Below are 12,245 nucleotides of genomic sequence, written 5' to 3' on the forward strand. Positions count from 1 at the left end.
AACTCCAAATGTATTCAGCTAGGAACAAAGAATGTAGGCCATCCTTACACAATGGGGGACTTTGTCTTGGAAAGCACAGACTCTGAAAAGGATTTCTGGGTTGTGGTGGATAATCAGCTGAATGTGAGCTCCCAGTGTGATGTTGTGGCCAAAAGAGCTAAGGCAATCCTGGGATCCATAAACAGGGGAATCACAAGTAGGAGTAGAGAGGTTATTTTACTTCTGTATTTGGCAGTGGTGCGACTGCTGCTGGAATTCTGTGTCAGTTCAGGAAGGATGGTGATAAATTGGAGAAGGTTCAGAGAAGATCCATGAGAATGATTAAAGGATTAGAAACCAATCCTTATAGTGACAGACTCAAGGAGCTCATCAGTCAATTTAGCCTAACAAAGGGAAGGTTAAGAGGTGACTTGATTACAGTCTATAAATACCTACATGGAGAACAAATATTTAATAATGAGTTCTTCAGACTGGAAGTAAGGTGTAAATTGTTAACAGGGAGAGTAATTAACCATTGGAACAATTTATCAGTGGTCCTGGTGGATTCTTCATCATTGGCAATTTTTAAGTCAAGATTGGATATTTTTCTAAAAGATTTGCTCTGGGAATTATTTTGGGGAGGTTCTATGGCCTGTGCCATGCAGGAGGTTAGACTTGATGATCACAGTGGACCCTTCCGGCTTTGGAATCCATGATTCTGTGAATAAAATGACACAGGCAAGGCTGGCATAACGTGACCAAGCACGTGGTAGGGTTGCTGGAGTACGTGGCAGCACACAGGCAGCAGGAGCACTGTATTCTACCTAGGAGGGAAAAGCCACCTCAATCTCCAATGCAATGTGACGCTTGTTTCTCCTTGTGTCTGGTTACATGACATCAGTTGACACGGCAGAAACAGCGCTATCCTGACACAGCAGGTGGGAGATGAAACAAGCAGTGTTACAAGCCAGGGCTCTTTTCCCTATCTGCATGCTAAAGCAGGTTGTCTTCTGAGGACATGTCTGTATTGCACAACCTATTCACGGGTGCTTGGCTATGAAGGCACTATTCTACTCAAATGTCTCTCTAAATTACCTGTAGGTTGTGCATATAACTCACAGCCCTCCTCCCCGCCGCCAGCTGCAGTGTTTATTAGTGTCACAGAAGAGAGTATATTGGCTGACAGTCTACCAAGTTCACTGTAATACTGGATATCACCCTGTGTAGCTGGCAAGCAGTATTACATGTAAAAGAGGCTAATATGTTCTGAGGGCCTGATTCTCCAGCTGCTGCATGCGTATTTCTGCTTATGAGGGCAGCCCCATTGCCTTCACTGGCTTTGAGAATCATTCACGGGAGTAAGATCTGTAGGGTTACTCCCTAAATGTGCTCAATGAGCATCCTGCTAAACTGTTCTCAGAAAACAGGCAGGCACATATTGGTTGGTTGTTGGCCTATCTGGGCTTGCATAAAAGCTTTACGGCCCACATTGCTGTGCAGTGGCAGGGGAAGAGGAAAGTAATACAGTCTTTTAAGAAAAATCAAAACCCCTCCCCCAAGCTGATCCTGAAAAAGGAGCCGTGTCAGAGACTCCATGAGGTCCCCTAAGAACTTCGCTGTTGCTGTGGATTTACAGGGCAGGTGCTCAGATACTGCAGTGATGGGCAGCAGTATAAAACGAATTCATTGGTAGTCTCCTTAGACACACTCTGCTCTCGCAGCTCAGAGCATACATGGAAAAGTTAAAAAAGAGTTGGGTAGCAATCTCTCCAAAAACGTTCAGTTTGATATTTAATAAATGTTGTAAACATGAAGCCAAATTAATTTCTGAATAGAGCATGGGCAGTACGTGAACCACCTATTTGGGGAGGCTAGCCCCTGGTCCCGCCCTGCCCCCGCTGGAGCCCCGAGATCCCCACCGTGGCCCCGGCTGCCCCCCTCGTCCCTGGACTGCCCGAGCACCCCTAGCCCCAGAGTGCCAGTCGGCACAGCCTCAGTGCCCTCAGTGCCGGGCAGCGAGGCCCCAGCACCCCCATTGCCAGGTGACGTGCCCCAGTGCCGCCAGCCCCAGAGCACCTGGCGGGCAGCCCCAGCACCCCCGGTTCCGGAGAGCCCAGCGGGTGGCCCGAGCACCCCCAGCGCCCGGCGGGCAGCCCGAGCGCCCCCAGCCCCAGAGTGCCTGGCGGGCAACCTGAGCACCCCCAGCCCCAGAGTGCCTGGCGAGCGGCCCAAGCAGCCCTAGCCCTGGAGTGCCAGGTGGTCATCCCCAGCGTTGGGTGGCCTGAGCACCGGCCCCAGTCGCCCCGAGCCCCTGGCCGCAGGCCAGCCCTGCCTAGCCCCAGCCCCAACCCTGGCCCACGGGAGGGTAGAGCGGGAAGTAGGAGGGGCCTCAGGGCAGATCATATGCAGGACCATGCCTGGCTGTTTGGGGAGGCTCAGCCTCCCCTGGCCTGCGATACCTGACATCCATGGCATTGAGCTAAGTGGCCCATTGTGCTCATGATCAGTGTTAGCTTGACCACCCTAGAGGTTGAACATGTCCTATTTATTCACAGAAAAGGAACAGCATGTTACACAGTGCCCCACCAACATGCTTTAAACCTGACCCGAAGGGAACATCAATTTAGTCTTCATGATCTTTTCATCCTGGCTGCATATGCTGTGACTGCCATCAAGGATACCAGGAAGAGCCAATAGTAATTGGGGGAGTGTTTTGTTTTGCAGTGTGGACACCTGTCCACTAGGAATCAGACTAATTTTACCCGATATTTCATGTACCCATCGGATGGCAACAACTTTGAGTCACTCCCAACCTGGACCTAATTCAGACCCCAGTGACAAAGACTTGAAAGGCTCCAATCCCATTACGTGCCCCTGAGCCATCCAGTCCCGTCCCTGTTTCTGTGATTTGTTTAAAATGTATTGTTTTTTGTGTCATCTGGGAAAAAATACACAATTCTAAAGTATTCAGAATAACTGATTTGCTTAATAACAAACTCAAGAGGGTTTGCCCTCACGCTCACATGCAGTATACCTGGTGTCGAAAATGACAGTAAATAGAATACAAAGGGCCGGGAATTTTCTGTCAGGTTGCGTTAGGTCACTGTGATCTGACTCAGCATCGTGCGATGGAAACACTGTGCCAGGAACTGCAGGTGTATTACCTGAAATACTCTGCTTGGCTTCATCAGGAGCGAACCATTGCTATGCCAGCATGGCTCTGGTATGAAGCTATCACAGGGGGTGACTTTAACAGCTGTGTGGGGTAGTGGCCTCAGCAGCTGTCATATTTGCTTTAATGAAAGTCCAGCACTGTTTAGACTTGTCAAATGTTAACTGGTGCATTATTTCCCTCTGCAGGCAGTTATCTGAGGAAAATGCTAATCTTCAAGACTACGTGGAGAAAGAAACCAAGGAAAAGAAGAGGTTAAGCAGGACTAATGAAGAGCTACTTTGGAAGCTCCAGACAGCGGAGCCCATGAGCCCGGTTAAACTGTCTCCTACACCAATTTATCGCTGTTCATCGGGGCCTCCTACTCCCGCAAAAGTCAGCACGGTGCCAAGATGACCGCTCCACGCGGCTGCAGAAGTTAACTGGGCTTTTACACATTTTTCCAATCTGCTGAATGTGATCATCCAAGAAAGTATTAACAACCATAGATACCCAGGGTTGGTTACTGCAAGCATGCTCTGTAGCTGCATAAGTGTAAGCTAGGCAGTGTACTATTATCATAGAAGCTCCCGGTACTGGCACACTGATGTCGTAGAGTAGTATAACCCGTGTAGTCTGATGTGTAAACATTTTGCCATGGTTAGAGCCAAAAGAAAGAAAATCCTACTACTAATGGTTCATCAAAATGAACCTTTGCTGCAGTGTTTCAGGTTAGTTACAAACAGTTCATGTTTTGAATATCTATATATGTATGTGTGTTTATATATATGTATGTATTCATCCTATATAGGTGTATATATTGACACACACAACATATATGGAGTTGAAGATGTTCTGAATTGCATTTTTTTATATTGTTGGATACACTACTAAGTGCTGATATATTTTCATTATGGTCAGCAGTTTTGTAACTTGTGCCTAAGACTTATAGCTAAATGAAATGCATTTCTGTCAAGCCTCCCAGGAATATTTCTACCCAAAATAGAAGAAAGTTACTTAGAAATAGAAGCGCCTTCCAAACTACCACCAAGTGGTACACTATATACCGTGAACACCAGCGACAATGAGATTCTAAAATAGTACTGCCTTCAAAACCATCACCTTCATACTCAATGCCAGATAAGGCCATGCATTCCAGTCTCCAACTTTCAATTATTATTAGCATCAATGTTGTGAGTGGATGTAGGATAGAGACCGAAACCCAGAGGGTTTTAGCACATTCCATACAGTTTATTTGAAAGAGTGACTCCATTTTACTCTCTCAAATCCTAGTTATCCTTTTTTTTTTTTTTAACTGAACACTTTTGGAAGCACTCCGAATCTATAACAAATCCAGTCCCAGATTATTTTGTTGCAAGCCCTAGAAAGAAGGAAAAAAATATTTGCTGTGACCTTGACATTTGGCCAAAAGCATTAAACCCCTAGAGGGATGTTCTAAGAATTTAGATCCAGTTTGCCTCAGGGTACAGGGGATCCTGCACATACTAGGCTATTGTTTGCCCTTGTTAATGGCCAGGAGAACCCCAGGGAAGATCTGTGGGGCTTCATGGATCCAACTGAGGCCAGAATTTTGTCCCTCAACATATAACCCATATATTTTGAGGCCAGACTACCTTAAACCTCTGCCTTCCAGGCAAAATGCAAATACTCTTAGGTTTCCCTTTTATTTTAACCCCCTTTGCTGCACCTGTTAACCATGCATGTGTTGCAGCGGTAACTTTCAGTGCAGTGCCTGTCTAGACCAGATGGAATGTCACACCATGCTGAGTGAACATGCTGGTTTCCCAAGGGTACAGCACCTCAAACAGCAGTTAGAATGAGAAGGGGTTAACAGTATTTGATCTGGATCCTGGGTACAGGAAGGGAACTGCACAAAGCCAGGCGAGGTCCTGTTGTCTTTGATGTTCTCTAAATGTGGGTCCCAGCATTTGTATCAGATTTGTTTGGATTAGACTGTGAAAGCATTTGATGTAGGCAGGGTAGGCGTGTGAGTCACCCACACAAAAGCAAAAACAATTTTTTAAATGATATGATGCTTTTATTTTCAGTTTGTGGCAAAGACCCTGCACTTTTTCCTGCCTATTCACAGAGCACACTGTGTGCTCCAGGACCTGACCAAGTTACAGCCAGGATGTAAATACGTACAGAAAATATTCCAGGGTCATGAAGCAATGTGAAAGAGTTGTTGTCACAAGGTGGGTATACAGCTAATGACTCGCATGGAAGCAGGCAGGAAGGCATTTACTCCAGCAAACATGCGCATTGTTTGCACTTGAAATATGCTTCAGCTTTCCTGTGATGTATTCAGAATGCTCAGGCTGCAGCTTAGGTACAGCCAGCTTCAATCTAAGTGTCTTTGGCCCATCCCAAGGTGTAAAAATTAGGTTAATTTTTTTTTTTTTAGAGAAATTTATTTTTGTAGCAGGTTTGCATGATATTATGATACTGAGTACGTTGAACATCTTATTAGACTAGACCAGGCCATATTTGACTAACACCATTGAAATACATGACTAGATTGTATGTGTTCAGCAAGTACACCGTGAAAGTAGGAGAGTTGTTAAAGAATAAAAACCACTATCACTATAATTTTAGTTACTTTCATACTGCACTTGCTCAATGCACAGGTACTCTGCAATACCTACTTCATTGTTATGTTCCAGTCTAGTGCAACGTGTTCTATTACAGTACAAGTTGTTACCATGATGTTAATCTAAATTATCCCATGTGCTACTCACTAAAACGTTTTACTGTCCTGATCTGAGCTGGCTAAGCCAGTCTGTTTTCCTTCGTCATTTCTCTGTTTACGGTGCTTTACTCATCCTTTTATCAGCTAAATGCACATGCAATGGATGCTCCCAGCAATGAATTGGGAGTTGGGGCTTTAGTGGTGGGTAGATTGGGCTGCCGGCGACCTTGGTGTCGTTTCTATTCTCCCTGTCTTATAATAGTCATTTCCTGATAGTGTTTGACACTGGATGCTGATGCTTCTATTCATGTGACTGCAGTTGGTTGTCCGGGGTTTCTCTTCCCCATTCCGTGTAGGGGGAAGCCACCTGGGTTTTCTCTTCCCGGTTCCCTACAGGAGGTGGGGAGCTGCCTGGGGCTTCCCCTCTCCGCCTCTGCTCCCTGCCAGAGCTGGGAAGCCTTGTCAATTTCACAGCTCAGCTATGAAATTGACAAGGCTGCCCAACTCCTGGCAGGGAGCTGGTGGGGAGGGGGGCCCGTTGGGGCTTCTCACCCTGCCTGCTGGCTGGGAGCAGGGTCTGAAGCCCTCCCCCCCTCTAAGTCAGGGGCGGGGTCCAGCCACCCAGCAGAGTGACAGAGCTGAGCTCTAGCTGCCCAGCTTTCTTGTCAATTTCAGGGCTCCTGCCATGAAATTGACAAGACAGCCAACAGTAGATGTAAGGGACGCAGTGTCTGTCACCCTAATTACACCAACATAAGCCTTACGCCTCTCGTGGGGGTGGAGTTATGATGTTGGTGTAGCAGGGCACTTACATCAGTGGGAGGAAGGCTGTAGTGTAGACACTGACATAATTAGGTTGCCGTAAGCTGCCTTATGTCGACTTAACTATGTAGTATAGACCAGCCCTCAGCAGCAGTATTACCACCAGTGAGCCTTTACCTGACAAGTGGTAAGCATATCACCCTCCAGTATAATCCATAAACCAAGCTTTTTTAAATGGCAGTGGAGAACACTGCCCCTCTGTCATATAATCTTGTTTCCTAACCTAGCACCCATCCCCCCCTCCTCTTTCCCTGCCCACACCTCCACTTACAAACGCTAACATCTGCTGGCATGAAGTGGTTGGTCAGGGAGATGTAACTGTCTGGTGCAAGAATGGCACTGAAGTGAATGCAGTAAGAGCCAAACCTGTTTTCCTTGTGCACCAGAATTCCCACTAAAATTTCAGTGGGAGTCACAGGTGCACTAGGAAGCTAGTACCCAGGTCTGTAGGTTGGGGGAAAGATTTTGTTTTCAGGACCTGGGTTTGTTTACTGGCTGGACTTCAGGCAGCAACACATTTGTGGCTGACTTGGCTGATCTTTCATCTACCATCGTTAGGGTGTTGGCTGAAATGACAGGAAATGTACTGGGCTCTAGATAGGGTTTTAAAAAGCAGAAGCAGCAGGATTTTGATAACTCATCACTATCTATTCAGAGGAAAAGTCAGTGGGGGCCTATCCTCTATACCAAGCCACAAGAAAAGAGCAAATATGTTAGGGGGGAAATTTGCACCAGTGCAAAGAAGAATCAGCTCAGAGCCCTGTAAACCTATGTAAGACCCACGGAAGAGCTACTGGGTGAAGAGGGGACAAGGACTGTCCTGCAGTACAGGAGTTCTTTAAGCACACTGAAACTGTGGGTGCCCAGAGATCTGTAACTACATGGATTCAGTGACTCTAACAACCCTATTTTAGCCCTTGGGTTTAAATAGCAACCACAATGGGGCACTGCTACAGATCCCCTGGTTGCCTGTGGGCTGAGTTGGTAAAATGCATCGCCTCTAACTCCACAACACAGGCATCCGATGAAGAGAGCTGTAGCTCATGAAAGCTTATGCTCAAATAAATTTGTTAGTCTCTAAGGTGCCACAAGTCCTCCTTTTCTTTTTGCGGATACAGACTAACACAGCTGCTACTCTGAATCCAGGAGAGATGAATCTCACCCTATTACAGTAGCGTTTCCTGATGGCATGAGTGCAGGCCTGCAGAAGACACTTGGGGAGGATTACAGTTTATTGGCTGAATTTATCTATGTTTTGCAGCCAATGTAAATAGCAGGATTTTCAAGCACATAACTATGGTGCATCGTATGTCCTAGACCGTAACAATGTGGGGATTCACTGTCAAAACAAATGTCATTATATTATACCAAAACAGCAGCAGGCTAGCAAAGCATTGTGATTGTAGCTGGAGTTCTCACCCTGTCAGCACATGCTCTTAACGTTGGTGAGCATGGGGCTGTTCATGCATTGTGCCTCAATACCAGAACAGTAAATGATCCACTTACAAATAAACCCTACCGGCTAGTGAAGGCTGAATAAGGATTGTGGGGAGAGGGACTATCTTTTACAAGGCAAGTGCGCCTGAGACCTAATTATGGAGGAACCCTATCAATTCCTCCGCTTGCTCTCCTCATTAACCCACACTGTGAGAATACAAAGTAAAGGCTGCCAAACCACTCTTTGATTTAGCCAGCCCTGTACCCACTAATCATTAGAGTTTCTGCATCTCTCAAAGGGCTACAGAGTGTATACTTTTCCTCCACAGCAAATGTCCACAAAGACAGCTATTTAGCTACTAAAAGTGACTTTATTGTTATATTGGAAGCCATCCAATAGAAAGTGAAATAACAATTTTACAATAAAGGAACCAGAATACATGCCTGAGCTTCAGTGGGCTTTGTGGATGCTCAACAATTCTCCTAATCAGGCTAGTTTAACTTAGATGCTTAAGTGTGGGTTTTACTAACTTTAGGCATCCAGGTTTGAACATTTTGGCCTAAGTTTGTAATTCAATGCACATAATTATGGCTGTGCTGTAAACCTCTGTAAAACCACATTTTATAATGGAAATGCCTTTAACTGTGGAAGGATACAATAAATCCCTCTTTTCCTCCACCTCCACTGCAAACTCAAACTGTCCAGTAGCTAAAGCAGAATTACCTTCACTTCTATAGGTCACTAGGTCCTGCTTTCATTAATACAACTAAGCCACAGGGCTCGCATCTGAAATGAGGTTCTGTCCAAATGTTGCCGGGGGGGGTGGTGGTCAGAAGGCAGGTTTTGGTTCAGTCCGTTTCTAGGACATAGCAAGGGGAAGTTGGCAAGAGTAGTCGGATTGCTCCCATTCATGGCACATCACTTGAGCACCAAGTTCGTGACTGGTTTATGAATAGCATTCGACTTTAGTTTTCATTTAGGTTGTAAGTATTGAGCAGGTGAAATGATCAGTGTTGGGCTCAGCAATGGGTAGGGCGGGGGGAGGGTGGGTGTGTAACGTTGGTGGCACAGGGCCTGTAGGTAGCACACTTTATGTGATTATTCTTCCACTCCCTTTCCCTTACAGAGATGACTCAGCCAGGCAGGTCAATGATACTTGATTATTGCTATTACCTTTTAGATAGCAAAAGAATGCAGGTGACATATACATAGGGAATAATTACTCCTGGGGACCATTGGATGTCACAGTTGCTCTATAAAAATACAACTGCAAGCTTATTTGGGGGCCTGGCCTTAAGCATATGTATTATCTCTACTGCAGCAGCACCCAGAGGACCCTATCAGACTGAAGGCGCCATTGCAGTTGCTGTACAAACACAAATTAAACCCTGGCCTCTGCCCCAAGGATGGTCCCTGGAGAGAGTTTTTAAAGAGCCCATCCGCCCCCAACCACCTTCAAATTCCTCCCACCCAACAAGTGTCTTCCTCAGAAAGAATGAGCATATGAAGCAGGGCCTCCTTGAGACCACAGCCAGCTGGTGGGCAGCCTTACTTAGGGCTTGTCTACACTTCTGGCTAAATCAGCACTGCTGCAAGCGATGCAGTGGTGTTGATTTAGCGGGTCAGGTGAAGACAAGCTAAGTCGATGGCAGAGCACTCTCCCATTGATGTCTGTACTCCACCTCCCCGAGAGGCGGAAGGTTAGTTGGCGGGCGAGCATCTCCCATTGACACAGCACTGTGTAGACACTGCTGTCAGTCGATGTAAGTTCCATCAACTTCAATTACTTAACTTAAGTCGCATAACTTAGGTCAACTGACAGCTTTAGTGTAGACCAGCTATTAGAGGCAAATGATGAAAAAGAGTCAGAGAGCAACAAATTCTTTCTTGTCTCTTTTTTTCTTCACATCTGTCTGTGGGACATGAGCAGTGTTTGAATTCTTGCAACTAAGAAATTTGCATAAATCAGATCAGTAGTTAAGTTCCTGCGTTTCACTGAAATAATTTGCTTACGATAAATCAGCAGGTACCTAATGGTTACGTTCATTTTTTGGCGAGAAAAACAAACTAACAAAATCAGGTATTTTATGTCTCTGCACTGATTGCATTTGTGTCCCATGGACACAGTGGGGATCCTTCTGTAAAGTTTTTCCCATGCAGTAGGAGTTCTGTAGTCTGATTTAATACGTGGTTAATGAATTACAGGAAAAGTTTGTATTATTTCTGTTATGATGTACAGATGAGTGTAATATATTCCTGATAATAAATTCATGCTCCAGCAAAAATATGGATGGAAGCATGCAAACTGGTGTGTCTTGCTGTGTTTTCTTTATGGCTGTGTATGTGTGGCTGGAGGGAGAGCGTGGGGGGAAATAGGTCTGGTTGATTAGGTACATGACTGCATTTCCCATGCTATAAATTAGATTAAAATCTTAATGACTAAATTTCTCCGAAGTCTAAATTCAGTAAAAATATTTTCCTTATTCTTGATCCTCTCCTGAAATTAGGAACTGTACATGTGAAAGAGATGGGTGGCACTCACTCAAGAGACATGGATCCTGGGCAACATAATGGAGCAGCTGATATGGGACTCGACTGACAAAGAATTAAAGAAGGGTAATGTAATTAAGGCCAATCAGCATGAGTTTATGGAAAATAGATCCTGTCAAACTAACTTGATATCTGTTTTTGATTAGATTACTAGTTTGGTTGATAAAGGTAAGAGTGTAGATGGAATATACTTAGACTACTGTAAGACATTTAACACATGATATTTTAATTCAAAAACTAGAAACATATAAAATTAAGATGGCACACATTAAGTGGCTTAAAAGCTGGCTAACTGATAGATTTCACAATGTAATTGAAAATGGGGACTCATCATTCAACAGATGTGTTTCTAGTTGGGTCCTGCAGGGGTCAACCTTGGCCCTATGTTTGTTTTCTTCCAGGTCATTAATAAAAATGTAAACTATCATCACTAACAACATTTGCAGGTGACACAAAAATTGGGAGCACAGTAAATTATGAAGAGGATATGTCACTGATACCGCGCGATCTGGATCACTTGGTAACTTGGGTGCAAGCAAACAATATGCATTTTAATATGGCTAAACATAAGTGTATTCCTCTAGGAACAAAGCGTGTAGGCCATACTTACATGACGGGAGATTCTCCTGGGAACCAGTGACTCTGAAAAAGATTGATGGATAACCAGCTGAACATGAGCTGCCAGTGCCATGCTGTGGCCAAAAGTGCTAATGCAATCCTGGGATGCATAAACAGGGGAATCTTGAGAAGTAGAGAGGTTATTTTACCTCTGGATTTAGCACTGGTGTGACCGCTGCTGGAATACTGTGTCCAGTTCTGGTGCCCACAATTTAAGAAGGCTGTTGATAAATTGGAGAGGGTTCAGAAAAGAGCTAGGAGAATGATGAAATAATTAGAAACCATTCCTTATAGTGATAAACTCAAGGAGCTCAATCTATTTAGCTTAACAAAATAGTTACGGTGTGACTTGATCACAGTCTATATGTATCTATATGGGGAACAAATACTTTTCAGTCTCGCAGAGAATGCTCCAATGGCTAGAAGGTGAAGTTAGGCTGGAAATATGTTGTATATTTTTAGCAGTGAGAGTAATTAACCATTGGAAGAACTTACACAAGGTCGTGGTGGATTTTCCATCACTGCCAATTTTCAAATCAAGCTGGGAGGTTTTTCTAAAAGCTCTGCTCTAGGAATTATTGTGGAGCAGTTCTGTGACCTCTGTTATGCAAGAGGGCAAACTAGATGATCACAGTTGTTCCCTGCTGGCCTTGGAATCTGTGACCCTATGAGTTAGTCAGAGCCTTACAATGACTTCTATAGGAGTTTAGACTTCCTAGATATGTCCATTATCTAGCAGGATAAAGCCTTTAGACAATATGACACATATTCCCAATGCTAATTCTCCTATAGTTTGCTAGTGCAAAGAAACATACAGGGAACCTGCACTTACTGGACTCAGTCACCTCAAGTTAGGATTGCCTGACACTTATCATCATAAGAAAGGCCCTATTTTCGCGTATAACTTTGCTGAACAACCATTTCAGGCTGTAATTTTGCATGCCCGATTGGCTGCTTGCAGATGAAATTCTTTCAAA

At 44.7% G+C, this 12,245-nt stretch overlaps 1 protein-coding gene across 2 annotated transcripts in view; it reads left to right on the top strand.

Annotated features, from left to right (window-relative positions):
• The window catches only part of MTUS2 (microtubule associated scaffold protein 2), a 470,923-nt gene extending 460,540 nt beyond the window's left edge, over positions 1–10,383 (top strand). For both annotated transcript variants that reach the window (XM_074959063.1, XM_074959073.1), the window contains one exon: positions 3,340–10,383. In XM_074959063.1, coding sequence (XP_074815164.1) covers positions 3,340–3,547 — 208 coding nt within the window. In that variant the 3' untranslated portion in view covers positions 3,548–10,383. The remainder of the gene's footprint in view (positions 1–3,339) is intronic.
• Positions 10,384–12,245: the final 1,862 nt, after the last annotated feature.

Source organism: Natator depressus, chromosome 1 (genome assembly GCF_965152275.1).
Source record: "Natator depressus isolate rNatDep1 chromosome 1, rNatDep2.hap1, whole genome shotgun sequence".
Lineage (NCBI taxonomy): Eukaryota > Metazoa > Chordata > Testudines > Cheloniidae > Natator > Natator depressus.